Here is a 23,139-nt window from a genome sequence, read left to right as displayed (position 1 = left end):
TTTTTAAAATACAACTCATCGGGGATCCCTGGGTGGCTAAGCAGTTTGGCACCTGCCTTCAGCCCAGGGTGTGATCCTGGAGTCCCAGGATCGAGTCCCGCATCGGGCTCCCTGCGTGGAGCCTGCTTCTCCCTCTGCCTGTGTCTCTGCCTCTCTGTGTGTGTCTCTCATGAATGGATAAATAAAATCTTAAAAAACTAAAAATAAAAATACAACCCATTTAGCCAACTAAGATTTCATCATACATAGGCTGTGTATGTCTTCCTGTGTGAATGAAAAAAAGCCTCTTAGGATTCTCAAATTGTTTCACTATTAAAGAACCTAATATGATTTGGTTTTGAATTAATATCTTTATAAGAATAAGAAAATAAATAACATAAAAGTATTTCAAAGAAAGGCTAGGCTGCTCTGACTGGCCCTCTCAAATATGCATGCTCTTCAACTAAGTGGGAAGATTAAAAAAAACTCATCACCTCAAGGGCGGGGGGAGGGGGGAGAGGCGCACAGGATGTGTCCAAACTGTACATCCTATTTTTAACAACAAACTACTTTTCTAAGACTATCAAATTTACACACAAAGGAACTGTAATAATAAGTACAAGGAGACAATTTCAGTTTAAAAAATAAAAGTATTAAGGGGAAAAAAATGAACATCAATCATTTAATGAACACACACCCAACTAGTATAATGAAAACCCAGAAATCTCAAACTAGAGATTGCCTTTCATTCATCCTGTTTTGAAGTGATCAAAAAAGCTTTTCAAATCAACCATATCAAATTATTATTTTTTAAAAGACTATTTATTCATGAGAAACACAAAAAGAGAGAGGCAAAGACACAGGCAGAGAGAAGCAGACTCCATACAGGGAGCCCGATGTGGGACTTGATGCCAGGACTCCAGGATCATGCCCTGGGCCAAAGGCAGACACTCAATCACTGAGCCACCCAGGCATCCCCATATCAAATTATTAGAACCAATAATTACTAAAGGACAACCATTCATCTGCCTTCCTTATTAACATGTTTATCGTTTGTTAGCATCATCTTAAGAATCAGATACAGGAGGTGAACTGACAAAATTTGGAAGAGAAATAATAAGTAAATGAGACTAGAGATGACCTGTTAATTTACTACATACCATCTATCCTATGAAAACTGAGTCAAAATATACAGAAATCTTAGAAATATCTATTTGCAATAATAATTACAGTTATAATTGAAGACCCCTATACAGAAATAAAATATCCTAGTATACTTCATCTCTAGGATATTACCTAAGAGTTATATGTAGGAGTTGCCTCAACATATACATCTGTTTGATCAGTGGAAATACAGCCTATTTAAATAATCCAAAGGGATTAGCCATTTCTAATAAAAACAAGTTGTAAATTACTTCAAAACAGTATGCACTATGAATATGAATATGAAACAGTCTACCACTCAACATACTCTGGTATCCCTATAGTTATTATCTACAGAATTCAAAGTAGTTCCCTCACACTTGAGCCTTCTCGTGCACTTACTACTCGTTTATCTCTGTATCTTGCTTCATGTGGTACTGGGTGATGTCCTGAGTAAGGGGGATGAGCTTGAGGAGGTGGAGCATGGTGCTGATAGTAAGGATGGTGTGGAGGTTGTTCCATTCCAGGATAAGGAGCCTAAAAAAAGAAAACCACTTCCATAAACATCTATCGAATACCCTTGTAAATAAACTGTTCTTAGAATTCCCCTACCCAAACTACCTATCCCAAATAAATAATTTAATAATCTGTACTATCCGTTTACTTTGATGGCATTAAGGTTCTTCAAAAACCTTCCTAATGTACTTGTTGAAAATATATGTGTGATGAATTAATTTTACATCCTTTAGGATTTAACATGCTTACACTTTCAGACCATATCATTTAAATAACAGAACACAATGAACCCTCACACAGTGCTTACAATGAGCCAGGCACTGTCCTAAGCACTTTCCACATCTTATTTCTCACATCAACCCAATAAGATTGGTACTGTTATTCCTAGGTTACATAAAAGAAAACGGAGCCACCAACTGGTTAAGCAATTTGCTTAATATAAGACTGCTAGTAAAAAGGTGGAGCTGGATACATCATCAGGCATCCTGCCTCTAGAATCAATCTTGACCACTATGTAAACATCTACCCTCCAGGACCTAATTAATTTTTAAATGCCATTATAAAATAAGTAAAGGCAAATCAAAGGTTACTTTCCTAGTTGGCACCAAGATAATACTTTGGCTTTTTAAAACTTTCACAGAAAAGGAAAGTAATCTTATAATTCATCTATCTGTATACAGTACCTTAAGTGAAATAAGTCAGATGAAGAGACCACATTACAGGCAGCATTTAAAAAAAAAAAAGATAAACACAGTAAGAACTACTTAAACATCCAAGTTCTTTATTTCTCAGGAATTAATGCTTCAGCTATCCTCAAAACCTTAAAAGATACTCTAAGAATAAAATTCAGCTTTCTTACAGAAAGAAAAAAATTAAAAATTATATATGGGAAAAAGTTATGTGCAGGATTTAATCTTATTTTATAGAAAGAATTTACTAATAAGCACTGAGATCAAGCACTATGCTAAACTTTACATGTATTTTGTAAATTATCTTCTCAACACTCGCATGAGGTCAACATTGATATTCATTATATTTCAAACCATACAAAGATAAGCACAATGCCCGTTTAATTCACCAACCCAGTGTAAAGCAGAGCACCTTGCACAGAATGAGTGCTAAATACTAATTTGATGGGCCAAAAAATGGACAAATACCGAGTTTTATAGATAAGGAAAACTTATCTTGCCCAAGGGAAGAAAAGGGAATTTGCAGAAAAGGGAAGGCATTTGAATCCAGTCAGTTTGCAATACTAGCCACTACAATAAACCATAACACTTATCAAGCTTATATTAACACAAATCAAATTATTCATTAGTCACTTTTTTAAAAAAAGCCTCCAACTATTTATCACTGAAGATATTTATTTTAGGTCTCTTAAATGGGTAACTTAACAATCACATTCTAAATAAGCATTCAAAATAAATGAAACTGTGAATGAAATTAAGTAATTTGCAAAAAAAAAAAAAAAAAAAAATGAATACAAACCATTCCTTGCCAAGGTGGTGGTGGTCCCATGTTATGAAACTCCCTCACATAATCATTGTAGGACTAAAATGAAAAATATTAATGTCAATAATAAAAATCCAACCCAGCACTATAAAATAAATCAGATCCTGGTTTTGTGAACATTAGATATATAAAATGAAATACTTACCCCATTTAAAAACACATCTCGGCGAACTCCTGAAAATCGTCTGTTGGGAATAAGATTTGTGAAACTAAATTCAGGTAATTCATAAACTAGTTCCAAGAATGTAATTTAAAACTAAGCAAGAGTGAACCCAACTTACCTGTCTACTTCCTGGTATCGAGGATCCTTTAAATACCCTGTTCAAACATCAAGCATTTTAGTAAATCAAATTTATATTTTTTATTATGGCATTACAATTAAGCCTTCCTTACCACTCATTTCAATCTTCCCATGAAATATAGTGATGCTATTATTGTATTATTCCATTTTCATTTTCTTCTCAGATTACATGATAATCTAGGAAGTAACTAAGTAACTTACTGATATCACAGAATTATAAACTGCTAGAGAGAGAGGTTTTCATATGAATCTTCTAAATCCATACCCCAATTCTCGCTAGATAGAAAATTTCTTCATTCTGCACCATAAGGAAAGTAAGGGCAGAGGAATTATCTTGAGGACACTGTAACAGGACTTCCTTAAAACAAATGTTTACCTTCCATCTTAGGTATACACAAGCTTTGCTAAGTCAACCAGATAGTTTTAAAAAATGCAAACTTAAGGGGGAGAAAAACAAAATTGCAAAAGTCACAAAAACAAAGCTTATACATTAAATGAAAGAGCCACAGTGAAAAAAGAAATATTCTTTCTCAAAAAAAAAAAAAAAAAAAGGGAGAAAAATATTATTTCTCCCCTTCTTTAATAAAGGACTCAGCAAATTAAAATGTAAAAACATTTGCGTGGCCATGTTACTCTCTGGAATATCCCACTTTGAAGAATGAGGTTTTGTTTATCAAGCCACTTGTTAGGTAAAAATGCTGTTATGCTAACACCAATTTTCAAATTACTTAAATTTTATATTACAGTTTTAAGTATTATCTTCTCTTAAATAGTTTGCCTTTTTAAATTCTGATTAGAGGAAACACTAACTGAAAAGCTGCTATGTAAATTACAAACCAAAATATTTCTCATTCCCTCTAAAAACATGTTAAAGATTTTTTTGTTTAGAAAAATATGGTATAATTTCAGTTTCCAATTAAAACTATGCATCTCTTAAGATACTAAGCATATTAGGAAAAATAAGCATAATAAAGTATAAAATCACTGCTTTCCCTAACCACTTTTAATCTTGAAACATTTGTGCAGTTTCCATTTGTGAAATAATTATAAATTAGCAACTCTGGGTAATTAACGAATTATGATAATAAGTCACACTAAAATAGATTAGCTAACCTTCACAAAGTAGAATTTAAGTGACAACTATTGATAATTTCTTATGTTTAAGTAGTCCTGTCCTAAAGTTTTCTCACTTTTAGAAATACAGGATTACAATAAAATGGTTTTGTGTTGTTGTTGCTGTTTTATAATTTTATGTCAAATATCTGCAGGATTATAAAATATTAACCTGGTCTCTGGTGAAACTCAGGGGCATAGTCAATCCTTGGTTTCTTTCTGCTGTTATGAATATCATAATCTTCTGGTCGACGCCTACACAAATTAGACACATTAGAAATTAAACCAAAAACTGCTGGGAGAACAAACAGCAATGCAAGAGTTTCTGACAGAAGTACGTACAAAGAATAGCCCATTATTTCCTTTAAAATAACATCATAATTTCTGGTAAACAAATCTTAAAATTTCTAAATTTTACTTCCTCTAATTATTGTGAATCAATCGTTGAATATATTGCTGGAAATAGATATTCTCTATAATCCTCATACTATAATGAAAAACTTGGAAAAAGTAGTCTGCTCAAAATATATAAATCAAATTTCAGTATTCTAAACAAAAGTAAATGAGCTGCCCTCAAATTAATGTAATTTCCAGTTTAACAGAACATTTTCTCAAAATCTCCATTCAGATGAAAAATAAATTTAAAAAAACTATCATCATTACACAACAGGTAACTCTAAAATCTATATATTCAAACTTAATACCATTTTAGAAGAACTCTAAACAAAATTAAGAATTTCTTAGTTCTTTTTGTTTTGCACAAAATTAAGCTTTTCACATGATCATACAGAAAATTTGATACTTATTAAAAGTGATTTTACAGGAAAGTTTTGAAAATCTTAATACTTGGAAAACTAATTTCTATAGTTAATAACATTTAGGAATTAAGGGAATTTTTTTCTAGAGACAATGTCTTATGATAAAATTGGAAAGTAATGGGCGGTTTTTAACAGAGTTCATAAAACATGTTCAATTCTTTTACTGTCTTCAGAGGGCTGCTCCTTACGATCTCCCATGAATCTCAATGGTTAATGTAATACATCATCAGTATACTTCATTTTATTTAGCATTTTAATAAAGAGCTACACAAAATAAAAATTCCAAGTATTTTTGGTATTAAATATATCTTTTTACCCTTAATGTCAAATAAAAACTCTAGAATAACCTGGCATCACTAGCTTTCCAGCTATTTGAGTTATCAACTGCTTTCATTATCTTTTCCAACACAAGTTCACTTAAACTTCAAAGTGCAATAACCCCAATCCCCCCAACAAAATAAAAACAGTTCCATCTACAATAAATAAGACTAAGAAAATTAAAAGCTGGTTTAAAAAATAAACATACCGCTTTCTTGTAGTTTGGGGAGTGCATTTACGACCGGTATAAAACATGATAGTAACAGTTCATATAGTAGTCCAACTACTGACTTTAAGCTGTAAGCCACATACATATATGGAGGCCCTGGCAGGCTTGAGAGAAGGTGTAGTGGTGTAATAAGTATAGTTTGCAGTCCATTGCAAAACTGAGGTAAAAACTTCACTTGTATATATTGTATTGCACTGGAAACCTCTTAGCTTAAAACTCCAAAAGACATCTTGGTGTTCAGTCCTTTAAGGCCAAAAATAAGGGGGCTCTGCCAGGTTTCCTCCTACCTACTCGACAGTGTCCTTTTTAAGCTCAAAGAAATGGGGACTCTCTTGTTGGATTATCTGTACCTACCACAGGATGTTTCCACCAAAAGGAAACTTAACCAAAGGTTTCATCCCATCAACCATACATCCAACAGTCTTTAGCAGAATATTTTAGGTTTAGCTGTATGCAAATCTACACAGGGGAAGGTGTTGGGTAGAAGGGCTTAAATCAGTCCTTTGCAAAGACTTCTCCAATTCTGTAACAAGTTAAACCCCCTTTTCCTGGAAAATGCTGCTTAGTTCATAAAGTAGTGATCAATAACCATGGCGATCCTCTAAAAAACACTTTAAGTCCACAGGTACTGCCAGCATCTGGAAAAGTTGTAAACAGACACAGCAACAGCCCTTCTTTTCGGTTTGTTGCCGGGTCTCCCAGGGCCACTTGATCCCCTTTGGAAAGAACCTATTGTTTTCAGAAGCTCAGCAAGATGTGTGAATTCACTGGGTACATGTTAGAGAATATCTGGCAATGGGGTTAACACATCACGGTGATAAAATTTGAAACAGTCCCAATAATGCTCCTCTTGAATATCAAAATAACTTAAAATATTTTATCCTCTAAATGAGGCGTCATCTTCTGAAAAAACATTAGTGATCCTTTATAAAAGTCCCATATCTGATAAGGCTTATCCAGAGACACACCTGAAAGAAAAGGCTTTTTACAAAATATTAACAATTTTTGCAAATAAAGACTTCCTCCTCTTCCTCCTTTCTAGCCTGTTCTGAGCAACAAAGGCCTACCTCATTTCAATCGTATACATTGTATATAATCAGATTATCTAATTTAAACTGGTTATCACTCTTTAGCAAATTATTTTTTCTGCATAAGGAAAGATCCCCATTTTCCTCTTGAAAAATGACTGAGACCAAGGTGACCATGTGAAATCCTCAATGAAGCCACAAACTAGTCCATGCAGCTTGATTTGAGGATTTTCTCTTTCTTCTTTACCGCAGGACAAACTTTTGACGAATCACATTCCTCCATCATGTTATTCTGATACATGTGCCTATTATCAGTCCAAAGAACGTTTCTAACCTTCCCACATCCCGGACTGGTTCTCGACGGGATGGACGTCCTCTTGATCGGGGCTGAGAATGCATTCTTCTCTTGTGACGCATTTTATGAATGACCTGATACAAGTCAATACTTTCATCAGGGGGAAATAGAAGACAAAGCTGGGTTCCACATTCAAGTTCAATTTCCTAGAATAGGAAAGTAGCAATTTACAAGACGAGAACAGGAGAAACTTTCAATAGACTTGTATTTTCCTGAAGTACAAGAACAAAAACAGACTGACTTGGAGACTTCCTTCTCAAGGTTGATGTTCATACAGGATTCCAAAAACTTCCTTAAAAGATTTTGAAAAAAACCTTTCAAAAGTGTTTCATGGGGACGCCTGGATGGCTCAGCGGTTGAGCATCTGCCTTCGGCTCAGGACATGATCCCAGAGTTTCGGGATCAAGTCTGGCATCAGTCTCCTGCATGGAACCTGCTTCTCCTCCCTCTGCCTTTGTCTCTGCCTCTGTGTCTCTCATGAATAAATAAATAAATCTTAAAAAAAAAAGTGTTTCATATATTCATAGAAGGATAAAAACTAAAAGTGTAGAATCTCCAAAAGTGTAAATACACCAATGTAGCTGCTTAAAACTCTGACAGTTATCCTCTGCAAACAAAGGAACATTTCTTTGTGCAAAATACAAAAATATCAGGACAAAGTTATCTACTTTAACTCAGCGGAGGTAAAGAGCGTTAGTGTGTGCCAAAAACTTTGATAATTAGGACTGCTAAATACACTAATGCAGTAGATTAACTACAAAGACTAATGTATGGGCTTTTTTAAATGAATTTTTAACTAACAACAGTTTCATCTATGAGCAATGAGGGTATACCACTTCTGGTTCAAAGTTACTTATAGAAACTATGAGGGTCAAAGATTTAGGTTTATTTTAAGACACCACGCTTTTAACTTCGTTTGCAGACTTGAAAACCTGGGCACATATACTTTTCATACAGCTTCCTTCTTATTGAGAAAAACCTCAGTGAAGATGGCATATATAATGGCATTTCTAAAATTATACAAAGTGCAGTAAAAACATAATGAAAAACAATTTAAAATTAGGACCAGAATTTCTCTTCAAAAACTTTCCTTTCAATTCCATTAATGAAAGTAACATATAAAGATACCTATCTTTCAACATTTATGGAGAATGATCAAAATCACAGTAATCATGAATTCCAAAGAGAACATTTTCCTGTAATCTTTTACATGAATTATTTAAAAATATGGCTTAAAAATGTCCTTAAATAAAAATCTTTAAAAGGATTAAATGTGTGTGTTTTAAATAATCAATTAAAACAACAAACCTGTCCATCACGTCCAATCTTTACTGGTTTATGTTCATTCCAAGGATTGGTGAGATGAGCTGACTTAGTGAAGGGTAATTCACGCCTAAATACAAAGTAATATCAATTATATTCTTTTCTAGAATCCTTTAGGGACCTTATACTACACTTCAGCAGTTAATCCTGATTTAAATGTGACTAAAATTTAAAGAATCACTTAGACTAGTAGCACTTATCTCCCACAGAGGGAGCCCCTTTAGAAATGCATTCCTTCTGCATTCTCTAGGGTTCTAAAAAAATTTTTAAAAATAAAAAGAAAATAATAAAAAGCTAAATAATATAGTGCTTAAGAACATGAGCTTAAAAACCAAAACAGTCTGGGTTTAAATCTCCTAACTTCTCTTGAGCCTGAGTTTCTTCCACTTATAAACAGGGGTATAATTACCTACACTTCAAACTTGTTCTAAACAGCGTGCAAATGAAATGATATATAAAATGTTTAGCTATCTCTTGCTTCTGTGTTCTCAAAAAATTGTATTAACTCGTCAACAAAAAGCTGAACCTTAATCAGTTAATACCAAATCAAAGTAAGCATCCCCTATCCTTGGTTCAGAGCTCCTCTCCCAGATTCAAATATCCTTCCCTCCTCTTTTTCAAAATAAATATTTTATTTTACTTTTTATTTATTTGAAAGAGAAAGAGCAAGAGAGAACACACTCATGAGCATGAGGGGAAGAGGGGGGCGAAGCTGAGGGAGAAGCAGACTCCTCGCTGAGCAGGGAGCCTGACATGGCTCCATCCCAGGACCCTGGTATCATGACCTGTGCCTAAGGCAGAAGCTTAACTTCTGAATTAACGACTGAGCCACCCAGGCACTCCAGTCCTCCTCCTTTCAATAATGCAATACTTCCTACCACCCATGGAATGCCTCTTGACAATATATTTACTTATAAATTCATGTATCTCCACACATTAATCATGCTCTTCACTTATATTATAGTGCAGTACCTATATAACTTAAATCCTGGCTCGAAACTCTGAGCCACAGGGTAAAATGGTCTCATCTCACCAACATAAAAATATCCTATACTTTTATATTCTTTACCAACCTAGCACAATGCTGACTGCAAACATGACATGTAACCTGTTACTTGTCAAGGAATAATCAAATTAACAACACCTGATAAGGTTTTATCTATGTGTGCATAAAGTAAGGCCAAATTAAATAAATGCTTTAAGGAACTATTCATTATATCCATGATACACATAAACTTGCTCAGCCCAAAGACATACAAAGATGAGTAAGAAAAAGAGCTGTTTGAAGGGTGGCTCAGTTGGTTTAGCAGCCAACTCCTGATCTCAGCTCAGGTCTGATCTCAGGGTCATGAGCTCAAGCCCCATGCTAAGCTCCTCACTGAGCAGGGAGCTTACTTTAAAAAAAAGAAAATTACCCTTAATTTTCTTTCACGGTTACCAAAAAAAGAATAAATGAACATACACAATTATTTGGGTAAAAGAATGGGTACCACAAATAGAACAGAGAAGTTCTGTTGTTTTTAATACGGATGGTCATACCTATTTTGGAGAGAAAGAAAATAATCAAAAGATGTTTCCTGGAAGTAGCATATGGAATATGCCTCAAAGAAGAGTGACCCAGGAAAAGTCAAATGTTAGTAGCTAAGGAAGGGTCACATTTGAAGCAATGAAAGAGCTTGTGCAAAGGTATAAAATAGAGAAGAAAAAACACAAACAAGTGATTTGATCCAGTGGATAAGCTATATAACCATTTATTCTGATCTTATACGAATTTTCTTAAAAATGAACACAGAATGCTAAATTTTAAACCTTGGGAAAAAAGAAAAGTGTATCTAAAGTCAAAATAACACAGTGGCATACTCTGTGGCAGTGGTGATGCGAACGTACGGGAGAATTGGTTATGAATGCTGAAAATGCCCACTAGGTTTTAAAGCTTGAATTCCTAGTGTAACACTCATCTTACTTCACACATCAAGAGTGGTTCAAGAATACATATGTCTAAAAAAATAAAAAATTTTAAAAAGAATATATACGTCTACAAAATATATACACTTTTTTTTTTTTCAACTTTTCAGCCTATCAGAAGTTAGGAAAAATAAGACTATCACTAACAAGTCTATACACAGCCTAGAATATCCAGAGGGAAATCTCTAGTTCCCTATGCTTTGTACTTTAATACTTTCTTAGATTTCCCCTCTAAACTGCCAGTTATTTTGTTTCAAAGATTTTATTTATTCATGAGACACAGAGAGAGAGAGAGAGAGAGAGACAGAGACACAGGCAGAAGGAGAAGCAGGCTCCATGCAGGGAGCCCGACATGGGACTCGATCCCAGCTCTCCAAGAGCAGGCCCTGGGCTAAAGGCAGCACTAACCTGCTGAACCACCCAGGCTGCCCTAAACTGTCAGTTAAAAAAAGTTACAGGAAAGGAATAAATAACCTACAAGCCACCAAAATTTAGGAAAATTACAATTATTACTATATAAAATTAGTTATTTAAATATTAATGGAATACTAAAGGTCCAAAGTAAAACTGTATGTTATGCTGGTTGAGTCCCTTGGAGTTATTAATCTTTGGTGGCACTGGTTCTAACTAGCTAGATTTCAGAGATATTTTACCATGTTGACAAATCTCTACCAGGTATCAAGTGAGAATTATGAGGTCTTTGGAAAAACAGGACTCTGAATACATTAAGAGAAACCGCAGAACTGCAATCCTCACTATTATAGAATAAGCATCCTAAAAGTTACCTTTGGAACAGATGTGTAATGACGAAGCCTACAGATGACTAGCTTTACTGTGAGCACTTTAGAGAACATTGAAATAACTCACTGATTTAAGGGGCCTGGTTAAATGGGGCAAACTTAACAAAAGAACATATAACCATACAAAGGTTCTATTGTACTAGGTAGTGTTTGATTATTAAAGTTAAAAGAAGTAATGGAGAAATTCTAAAAGAAGAGAGAAAATGGGTTATTTGGAATGGACACTAAAGGGGTGAGCATAAAATATCAGTAGATTTAAATCTGGATAAATGACATTTCATAGCACACTGCCTTATTTTGAGCTAACTCCTAGTGACAACTTAAGTAAGTCACTTTTTGTGGCTCCTCTTGTATCTAACATGTATCATGCAGTCGTAAACTTCAGTGTGTCCACAAAATACCTGAACTATCAGAAATTCAACAAGTGTGGGGTGTCTATCAAGATACGGCATTTTGACAATCAGATACTACTGATACAAGTAATCTATGGACCACACCTAATGAAACAAGTTTAGTTATTAAATTCAAAGGGTACTTAAACAAGTCTGTCATGACTTTTGTATCTGAAAAAAAAAAAACCTGAGAGCAGTTACTGTTACTGATAGCAAAGCCTTAATTGTTTATAAAGTTTGATACAGAAAACTTAAGAGTACAAGAGACTTACACTAAAGAAATACCAATGTAATAATTACATGACCCTCCAGAACTTTTAAGTATAATAAAACTACGCTTGAACATAAGTATTTTAAAAATTAAAGTTACATATAGAAAAAAATTAAAGTTATAATTTTATTTAAGAATATTTTTTTCAGGGATCCCTGGGTGGCGGAGCGGTTTGTTACCTGCCTTTGGCCCAGGGCGCGATCCTGGAGTACCGGGATCGAATCCCATGTGGGGCTCCCGGTGCATGGAGCCTGCTTCTCCCTCTGCCTGTGTCTCTGCCTCTCTCTCTCTCTGTGACTATCATAAATAAATAAAAAATTAAAAGAAAAAAAGAAAAGAAAGAATATTTTTTTTCAGGGCAGCCTGGGTGGCTCAGCAGTTTAAGCGCCTGCTTTGGCCCAGGGCGTGATCCCGAAGTCCCGGGATTGAGTCCCATGTCGGGCTCCCTGCATAGAGCCTGCTTCTCCCTATCCCTGTGTCTCTGCCACTCTCTTTCTCTACCATGAATAAATAAATAAAATCTTAAAAAAAAAAAAAAAAGAATATTTTTTTTTCAGGAGGTGCCTATCTACTGGCTCAGTCGGTTAAGTGTCTGACTTTGGCTCAAGGTCCTGGGATGAAGTCCTGTGTTGGGATCTCTGCTCAGTGGGGAGTCTGCTTCTCCCTCTCCCTCTGCCCCTCCTCTCTCAAATTAATGAAATTTTTAAAAAGATGGGGGGGTCCAGGGCGGTTCAGTCAGCTAAGTGTCTGCCTTCAGCTTGGATCATATTCACAGAGTCCTGGGATAGAGCCCCCACACTGGGCTCACCACTCAGCAGGGAGTCTGCTTCTCCCTTTCCCTTTGCCTCTCCTGCTGCTGCTTCTCTCTCGATCATTGTCTCTCACTCTCTAGCTCTCAAATAAATAAAATCTTTTAATTTTTTTCCAAAGATTTTATTTATTCATGACAGACACAGAGATAGAGAGGCAGAGACATCGGCAGAGGAAGAAGCAGGCTCCATGCAGGAAGTCCAATGCAAGATTCGATCCCAGGACCCCAGGATCGTGACCTGAGCTGAAGGCATACGCTTAAAAGACGCTGAGCCACCCAGGCATCCCTCAAATAAATAAAATCTTAAAAAAAAAAAAAAAAAAAAGAACATTCTTTCGGGGGGATGGGGTGGCAGTCAGTTTTAAGCATCTGACTCTTGGTTTCAGCTCCGGTCATGACCTCAGGACTGTGAGAGCAAGCCCCAAATCAGGCTCTGTGCTCAGCACAGAGTACTTGAGATTCTCTCTCTCATACTCCCTCTGGCTCCCTCCCACTCATGCACGCATGAGCGCTCTCTCTCTCAAGTAAGTCTTTTTATTATTTTAAAGATTTTCTTTATTTTTTTGAGAAAAAGAGAGCGAGCAGGCACAAGCAGAGGTAGTGGCAGAGGAAGGGGCAGAGGAAGGGGGGCTCCCTCCCCGCTGAGCAGGGAGCCAGATGCGGTGCTCTATCCCAAGACCCTGGGATAAGGACCTGAGCCGAAGGCAGATGCTTAACCAACTGAGCCACCCAGGTGCCCTCAAATAATTAAATCTTTAATAAGAAAAAAATTAGAAAGGGCAGCCTTGGTGGCTTAGTGATTTAGTGCCACCTTCAGCCCCAGGCATGATCCTGGATACCCGGGATAAAGTCCCACATCAGGCTCCCTGCATGGAGCCTGCTTCTCCCTCTGCCTGCCTCTCTCTCTCTCTCTAATAAAAATAATCTTAAAAAAAAAAAAAAAAAAAAAAAAAAAAGGAAAAAAAAAACAATTTGGAAAAAAAAAAAAGAAAAAAGAAGAAAAAGGAAATTCTTTCCAGGTAAACCTAAAACTTAATTAAAATATAATAAAGAGGGCAGCCCCGGTGGCGCAGTGGTTTAACGCGGCCCCGGGTGTGATCCTGAAGACCCAGGATCAAGTCCCGCGTCGGGCTCCCAGCATGGAGCCTGCTTCTCTGTCTGCCTGTGTGTCTGCCTCTCTTTCGCTCTCTCTGAATAAATGAATGAATGAATGAATGAATGAATGAATGAATAAATAAATAAGTCTTTAAAAAAAATACAATACAGAAACTTTACAACCCAAAATCTTGTACAGAAAGTTAGTAAGATGGACTAGCTGGTTTTGTACGCCTTCTGCTGGTATACACATTTCAAACAAGTTAATAAAATAGCTAATACGTCAATGGAGAGAAACAGGAAGACAATAATATATGAACAAATTAAGCTTATCTTCTGAAATTAAGTAAAAGGGCAGCCCACGTGGCTCAGCGGTTTAGCGCTGCCTTCAGCCCAGGGTATGGCCCTGGAGACCTGGGATCAAGTCCCACATCGGTCTCCCTCCATGGAGCCTGCTTCTCCCTCTGCCTGTGTCTCTACCTCTCTGTCTCTCATGAATAAATAAATAAAATCTTAAAAAAAAATAAAGAAAAAGATTTCTTTATCAAGAATTTGGAAACAAAGGTTAATAGAAAAAGTAACATTCAAAACAAAATGTACTGCAACCAGTCTAAAATTGGTTATTTTGCCTCCTAATCCTAGGACATCATCTCCAAATATTTTCCAGTAACATCATTAACATTTCTAATCGTAAAGCCATGAACTTCTTTGGCCTTCACAGTTATAGCCATCCAAATAAATCAATCTGCTAAGAAATTGGAAGTACTTTGTTTTCCCTATAAAGAATTTTTTAATTTTATGATTTTAATTTGATTATAATTTAAGTATAACTTAACTACAATCCTAATTTCTTTTTTTTTAATTTATTTTTTATTGGTGTTCAATTTACCAACATACAGAATAACCCCCAGTGCCCGTCACCCATTCACTCCCACCCCCTGCCCTCCTCCCCTTCTACCACCCCTGTTCGTTTCCCAGAGTTAGGAGTCTTTATGTTCTGTCTCCCTTTCTGATATTTCCCACACATTTCTTCTCCCTTCCCTTATATTCCCTTTCACTATTATTTATATTCCCCAAATGAATGAGAACATATAATGTTTGTCCTTCTCCGACTGACTGACTTCACTCAGCACAATCCTAATTTCTAAACAATCATAAATTTATAATTTAAAACTGTAGGTGTAATAGGAGCAGAGTAATATGACCTACAGTCTCAGCACCAACACTGCATTCCAAAATTATAATTATCCAATTTTTCATTATGATCTTCTATGTTGTTACATGGATAATTACTTCTGCATACTACATTTAAGTGACAAACCATAATTCACTTAACCAATTTCCTATATGGAAGAATTTAGATTGCTTCTAATTTTACACTATAGAAAGTAATGATGGGATGAGGAGTAATGATCTATTTATGCAGATAGCTTTTTACCACTCTATCAACAATCAACCTAATGCACTATTTTTAACAGTATCATTGCCCGTGTATCTTCATAGTCCTTCACTGTCCCTTAAGTAAAAGTTTAACTCCTAGGGTGGCCCACATTACTGTTCATCTTTGCTTTTTTTTGTTCTCTTTAACATCTGCTTCATAAAAAAAGGTGGCTCCCTATTCTACTCACATATCAACCCCCACCTTCCCACCTTCTTATCCCCATGGTTTGTTTTCATGCTCATGGGCTGGTTTGCCTTCCAGAATATTAATAGCACTTTTTATTCTTATTATCCAATCTCTCCATCTCCATCAAAATCCAACACCTAAGCTATCTTTAACTTACAAAAAATACATATGATCTGTTTATTTTTTTTACTGAAATTAATTTTACAGGCAACAGATGTGTGCATGCCACATAAAGTTCACTCAAATAACTAGCTTTTTATGTTAAAATAACTTTCTAGGTCCAGAATAGAACTGCTTGTGTCCAAGGAGCCATTTCAACAAGCTTCTTTAACTTTTGTATCCCTGTTAAGTGCTCTGTTTGACAGAAATGCAGTATATCCAATCAGCCAATTCCCAAACACCAAGCCACCTCAGTCTGGACTTTCTCATCCCAAACAAGGCTGACAACGTAGCCCTATCCAAACATTTTCTATTTGTCTCTTCCTTTTTCCTCATTCTTTATCCTACGAAAAGCCTTCTACCTTCTGCCTCATCCTATAGTTCTCCACAGGACACTGTCCTGAAGTGTTAAAAGTTTGTATCACCTAAATTTATTTTAATCATTTTTAAACAATGTACAATCATTCAGTAAGAATATAAAAATAGGGATCCCTAGGTGGCTCAGCGGTTTAGCGCCTGCCTTCAGCCCAGGGCGTGATCCTGGAGACCCGGGATCAAGTCCCACATCAGGCTCCCTGCATGGAGCCCGCTTCTCCCTCTGCCTGTGTCTCTGCCCCTCTCCCCCCCACCTCATGAATAAATATTAAAAAAAAATAATAAAAAAATAAAAATAGTGGTAATAACTCAGAGCTCAAAATGAGTCTATTCTTCTAAATAAATACATTTAAATCTTAATTACATCAGTATCAAAACATTATAATGCCAACTAAACACGATTTGCCAACTTAAGAAGCCAGTTGTTCACAGCTAAGTCACCTCCAAAATGTTAGCCAAGTTAAAAAGTGACTATTTTCCTACTCCAGTTACAAACTTACTATTCTATTACTAACATAGAGAATGGAATACATAAAACTCCTGACTAAATAAACTTTTGCCCTTCACATTACTATATTAGATTATGTAGACAGTGAACAAGACAAGCAAAACACGGTGATACTAGTTTTATTTTAGTACTGCCAAACTTTCTGGATCCAAATCAGCCTAGGAATGAGACCAAAAAAAGAGTAATAAGAAAAAATAAATTAAAACTAAATGACTGTGGAGTTTTAACATTACTCCCAACTGGTAGCCTATTCAAAACAAAGGCAAATTTAATCATCTACACAATTGTGCAATTTACCTGCAAATCCAGTCAATTTTAAAAACTCCTCCCAACATTTTAGCATTCATTCCAGCTGGCAGCACCCAATGTATAGGAGATCCTCCATGATGTGATTCTGAAGAAAGCCTTGCAAATCCTAAGGGAATCAAATCATAATATAAAATATACATGCTACTATAAATGATGCTTTTATATATCCACATTATTGTTTTCTTACCTTGAAATTTTCCACTCTCTCTGACAGAAAATATTAATATAACACTCCTTGCAGATCTGAATGCAGCATTTAATTTCTTCTCATTTACAGGCAGTGTGGACCAAACACCCTACACAAATGATGTAAAGATCAGACAGAAATTAATGCAAATCTTTCATCTTTGCAATTTTATCTGCAATAGACCAAGACTACTGATACTGTTTGCTTTAAATTCAAGTAAGCTATAATAAAGTCTTATTTATCAACTGTCAAAATAATGTACTAATTTATTAAAAACTCAAGAAAAATATGGAGAAAATTCTCAACCTTCACAAAATCATTAAAAACATCAGAAAAACACGTTGTGTCAGGGGTGTCAAAACTTTTATGAGCTAGAATTCTATATAACAGAAAGAACCACCTACAGCTATTTTAATATCACAACCATTTACTATGGTAAAAATAAGATGTTTGAAGGTGAATAATACATATATATATATATATATATATACATATTTCTCCTTTAAAAACCGCCTAGCCAAAATAATTAAAGAATACTGTATAGGTAAATCCATCAGTGAAGAATTTGTCCAGTTCCTAGCCTTTCTCATTTTTTCTATTTAAGTTCAAATTTTTATTCATCAATAGTTTGACTAAGAAACCTGTGTTGTACATAGCACCAGAAAAAAGTTATTGATTTCTAAAGACACTTTAATTACTTGTTTGTAACAAGATTAAAATAGAATGATAAAGTAAGGCAGAAACTCTAATTCAGTTCAATCTGTTCATACAATCAAGATCTCATTCACACTAAGTGCTTAATACTTTTGCTTTAAATTCAATCTAGCAGAGCAACAGGATAAACTTCCAGTACATAGCTATTTAATATATTATTCCTTCCATTTAAAAAGTTTGTTGGGTAATCATTAATGTGAAATATATGAGATTTTTACACTGACAAAAATAGGGTTGGAAAAATTATTTACTTTCTAAAAATCAATAGAAGCTGAAATGACTCCTTTTAAACCAAGAAAAGAAATATTTTATAATGCTGTAACAAACAGATGTATGTTTGTAGCAAAAACGTAGCAGAAAATTAGTATCTTACAATATCCTATAGCAACTGGACATACCATTTTTGCAAAGCCTTGGGTGGGCATTTAAGCTAACTCTCCCTTTTCTTCTAAATCCAAGTGATGTTACTTCTAAATATAAAAAAATAAAAAAACCTCTCCATAATAGAATGATTTCTTAAGAAGATCTCAAGGTATAAAATCAGCATTGATATAAAACAAAAAATGTTAATTGCATAAACTTTTAAAGTGTTAGTACAATAACTTAGCAACCAAATTCAGAAACAAAAAAATCAAAAGCAGCACTATTTTACAGTACAAAGTATGAAACACACATATTCTTCAATATCAAGTATTTTGACTTCTAATATCATCTTTAAAAGACTTAAATTACTACCAAGATGCCTCATCAGCCACAAAGCAGACCCTAAATGGCAACTGGACTGTGAATCCTGAAAGCTTTAATGAAAATCACAGTATACTACTCAAAATATTTTAAGTCTACCTTCCATTTAAAATTTTCAAGATTGGGATAGTTTCAACAGAACTGATGCTAATACCTTAGCTTTGGCAAGAGACACATTCTCATGGTTGTTACTCTTTATGAGAAAAAATCTTGCATCCTGTAGGACATATTTGAGTTTACTGGTTTGATCTGAAAAAAAGAAATCCAAAGTGATTAACCGGAGGCCATTATCACAAAGGTGTAAAGCTGTACTGAAATTAGCCCTCCACAACCCAACTAAACTTAAAATTCATCATCGCCCATTCGACCTGGAAAGCTGAGCCACAACACATAATAGAGCAAAGCTAAGAAAAGACACCAGCATTCTGTAAGAAGTTAAATCTAATCTAGTGATGTTCCGATATATCAGATTCACATTTAATTATGAAACGGCTATAAATTTTATTGATTTCTTTTACAAGATTATTCATTTAAATAGACCATTATATGCTATTAAAAATATATATTCCATCTGTGTCCAAAACTAAAATACCTTGCTATCGTTCTAAAAGATATGCAGTAAGTATATGTGGAGCTGTACCTTTTGTAAGATTACATTATTAACCCTTTTTTTAAATGTAATATATCAGAACATTACTACATTAAAACCAACCATTAATGGAGAACTAATAAGGCAAAATAATGACTTTATGCAGCATGCAATGAAAACAATTTCAAATTTAAATGATACCTTTTCGGACAGCACGAACGGAAGATGATAATTTCTCATGCTTCTTTTCTGAACCTGTATTTAGCCAAAGTACATTTGTTCAGATTGAGCTTTAATAGAGATAAGACAAAATTTCTACAGTCTTGTCACATAAAGTTCTCATTCAAGACAAATTATTCTTCCTGGCGCACCCACACACACAAAAAAAAATACTTCTCAATGTGTACGAGTGTTTTGTTTTTTGGGTTGTTTGAATTTTTTTTAAGTATGTATATTTGAACAGTTTCCCACTCAGAAAACTAGTCACTGAATCATCATCTTCCAAGAAAAAAAAAGTGAAATTCCACTTAAGCAGTAACAGAACAGGATTAAAATAATAAGAAAAAGCTTAGTTTCCTCTAGAAGTATTACACTGAACATGCCAAAAATCAATACTAATGAACATCAACAAATTCACACTAAACTACAGCCTCCACACTTTCTACAGCAAATTATATTAGAATCAGTCAGATATGATCACAAATAAAAGTAAAATGAGGATACCTGCGTATGATTCCGATGCAGAGCTTCCACTTCTATCAAAAACAATTGGAGAAATGCCTCTAGCTCTCTTCCTTTCCTTCTTTTTCTCATCTAAAAAGAATCAAACAAGATTTTTTAAAACATTACAATATAGGTACAGGTACTCAAATAAGAATATATCTTACGCCTGGTTTTTGCACAATCCCTAAATACTACTCATTGCTAATCTCTTCTCTAATCCCTCAGTTTCCTCAGAAGGTATTCCATTTCAAAAACACTGTTCAGGGCAGCCCTGGTGGCTCAGCGGTTTAGTGCCACCTTCGGTCTGGGGCGTGATCCTGAAGACCCGGAATCGGGTCCTGCATCAGGCTCCCTGCATGGAGCCGGCTTCTCCCTCTGCCTGTGTCTCTGCCTCTCTCTCTGTGTGTGTCTCTCATGAATAAATAAATAAAATCTTAAAAAAAAAAAAAAAAAAAAAAACTGTTCAAAAAACAGAAACATGTTGTTTCTCCCATCAACTTCAATCAAATTAAAAGCACATGGTCATAACTGAGAACTACTTATCCTACATTAAAGTAGTACTGAATAACATTTTCCAAGAGAAGGAAAAATCTGCAAAGCAAACACTGCTTTAATTTCAGTAAAAAAATAGTGTTTCTATGTACCAGATACCACTGTTCTAGTCGTCTCTCTAAAAAGTATACTATCATTCTTCATTACAATTCCAATGCTGATTCTTAGATGTCTGACAAACCCCAGAACTCAAAACTTTTCAACTGTCAAAAAATAGTAATACACTATAGTAAGTTAGTGATTCCTTTTCTGGCTGCCACTGCTTGCTTTTATGTCTTCAATTCCATTCTTCTTGACCATTTCCCTCTTGGATTACTGTTCTTTTCAAATTGAATTTAAAATTTACTTCTAAAATGTTTTGAATAGCCTATGTGTTTCTACTAAAAAGCTGAGAATGTCCAGTCGACAGAAGAGGTCTGCATTACCCGTCATTTAAGAACAATTTCAAGCTTAATTTGGAACTTTATAAGCATATAAACAAAGACTTAAAATGGAATTAGGCTCTCCTGTCTATGTTTATTGGTATTTTAATTATATCATTATAAGTTACTTTTCAGCCAGGAGAGAAGGAATAAACATGGCAGAAAATGCACACATTTATTTTTATAAAAATAGCAAAAGCTAAAACGAAATGATCCTGCATACAATTTTCTATTATGTAACAAAAAGGAGTTACCTATTTAAAAAGATTTAGCTAAATTACCTCCCTAATCCTCATAATAAGCTCATAAGACTCTTAAAGCTATTATTCTCATTTACAGAAAAGAGGAGTAGCTAGGCAACTTGGCCAGGGTCCCATGTTCCTGGATGGTAGAACCTAGTTTCAAATGCAAGTTCCTCTACCTTGAAAGTACAAGCCCTGAGCTCTCTTCTGATTGAGCAAATAGAAAAGATATTTTACTACTACTCCTAAATTCCAAGTCTAATTAGTTTGAAGATGGAAAATTCCAACGACATTCTACATTCCTTTTCTTTTAAATATCTTCTTTCCTTTTATTATGTACTGCTGTCTGTCCAAATAGACATAACACGAAGTTTGTTACGTGATGATTTTCCTAACACAGGGCTGAAAGAGCAGGGCAGTAAATACTGGCACAATTACAAAACCAAGCTCATTTAAAGCCAGCAACCATGGGGGCATAATAATATCTCAAACAACCAGCTACAGAGAAAAGCATTTATTTCCAGGCTTGCTTGCTTTGAATGATGTCTGAACTTCTAAAAATTTTAAGAATCCTTTCCCTAGGGCCAACTATAAGACTTCAAGTGAACAGACTAAAGCCTTTTTAGTGTAAAATTACTAGAAAACCTCACCCAAATAGATGAGAAACAGAAGGTTTTGTCAAATCCTCAATCTCTCTCATACATGTGTTTTGTTTACTGGATACACATATACACATTCCTATATCGTGCCTAGCACTGAGCAGAAACCCAATTCAGTGAATCGATGAAGGACAGAGACTAAAAAGTAAAACCTTACTAATTTATTTAAAAATTTCAGTATGTTTCTTATAATTTTTCTCTTTGCACATGTAAGAGTCTAGTCATTATGAATCGATCACTAATAATACACACCTGTTGCTGATTAAAAACAATACCTTATCGTTTAAAGTATTGAAAGGATCTCTCACTAATGTGATACAGAAAAAAAAGGAGCAAAGTTGAGATCCTACTCAACTGTTTGGTTTTCTAAGAGAAAATTTCAACTTTTAAAAATAAATTATCATTAGAAATCTCCAAGGATTTTTCGTCTGTTTTTGTATAAAACACTCCCACTGCTCTTAAGTTTATGATCTCCTCTATTATTCTCAGGTCAAAAAAACAATGAAAGTGATCTAACAAACTTTCAATGACCACCCAAGTATACCCCTTCCGAATCAAAAAAGGGTAAAATAAACTAGAATCTAGGAAACTCATATTATAGAAACTAAACCGTGATCCCTTGTGTTCAAAAATAGACATCTCCTGGGGTGACGGGGTGGCTCAGTCAGTTCAGTGTCCAACTCTTGATTTCAGCTCACGTCAGGAACTCAGCGTCCCGAAATTAAACGCAGGGTCAGGTTCCACACTTTGCAGGGAGTGCTGGAGATTCTCTTTCCCTTTACCCACCCCAGCACCCCCAGCCTGTCCCTCACACTCTCTAAAACTAAAAAAATCTTAAAAAAAAAAAAGACATCTCCTACTTAAGGAGTTCCAAATTCACCCCTTTTTCTTTCACACATTTTTATGAGAAACTACTCCCTGATTAAAAATAGTAACTTCCAGGACACCTGGGTGGCTCAGCAGTTGAGCATCTGCCTTTGGCTCAGGGAATGATCCTGTGGTTCCTGTGGTCCCAGGATCGAGTCCCACATCAAGCTCCCTGCAGGGAGTCTGCTTCTCCTCTGCCTATGTCTCTGCCTCTCTGTGTCTCTCATAAATAAATAAATAAAATCTTTAAACAATAACTTCCTGCACACCAGACACAGTCTCTAATAAAACATGTTGCACATAAGGAATCTTCCAAGGAAAAGCCAGTTTCCTTTTTCTTTCTTTCTTTCTTTTTTTTTTTTTTTTGTTAAAGATTGTATTTATTCATGAGATGCAGAGAGAAAGAAAGAGAGAGAGGCAGAGACACAGGCAGAGGGAAAAGCAGGCTCCATGCAGGGGGAGCCCGATTGTAGGACTCCATTCTGGGACTCTG

General features: G+C 35.2%; 1 protein-coding gene across 11 annotated transcripts in view; it reads right to left on the bottom strand.

The window, feature by feature from the left end:
* YTHDC1 (YTH N6-methyladenosine RNA binding protein C1) overlaps nt 1-23,139 on the bottom strand; it is a 39,445-nt gene that overhangs the window by 1,962 nt on the left and 14,344 nt on the right. For 3 of the 11 annotated variants that reach the window (XM_072775253.1, XM_072775243.1, XM_072775244.1), the window contains exons 5-16: nt 19,905-19,994; nt 19,383-19,436; nt 18,747-18,841; nt 17,135-17,243; nt 16,936-17,053; nt 8,621-8,705; nt 7,292-7,458; nt 4,737-4,819; nt 3,432-3,468; nt 3,296-3,359; nt 3,127-3,189; nt 1,501-1,659 (exon numbers count right to left, since the gene is read on the bottom strand). In XM_072775253.1, coding sequence (XP_072631354.1) covers nt 1,501-1,659; nt 3,127-3,189; nt 3,296-3,359; nt 3,432-3,468; nt 4,737-4,819; nt 7,292-7,458; nt 8,621-8,705; nt 16,936-17,053; nt 17,135-17,243; nt 18,747-18,841; nt 19,383-19,436; nt 19,905-19,994 — 1,124 coding nt within the window. The remainder of the gene's footprint in view (nt 1-1,500; nt 1,660-3,126; nt 3,190-3,295; nt 3,360-3,431; nt 3,469-4,736; nt 4,820-7,291; nt 7,459-8,620; nt 8,706-16,935; nt 17,054-17,134; nt 17,244-18,746; nt 18,842-19,382; nt 19,437-19,904; nt 19,995-23,139) is intronic. The other 8 variants (XM_072775247.1, XM_072775245.1, XM_072775248.1 and 5 more) reach the window with 5 other exon arrangements.

This window comes from Canis lupus, chromosome 14 (assembly GCF_048164855.1).
Source record: "Canis lupus baileyi chromosome 14, mCanLup2.hap1, whole genome shotgun sequence".
NCBI lineage: Eukaryota > Metazoa > Chordata > Mammalia > Carnivora > Canidae > Canis > Canis lupus.
Note: the sequence above shows the minus strand (reverse complement) of the source record. Positions and strands in the feature narration are given on the sequence as shown.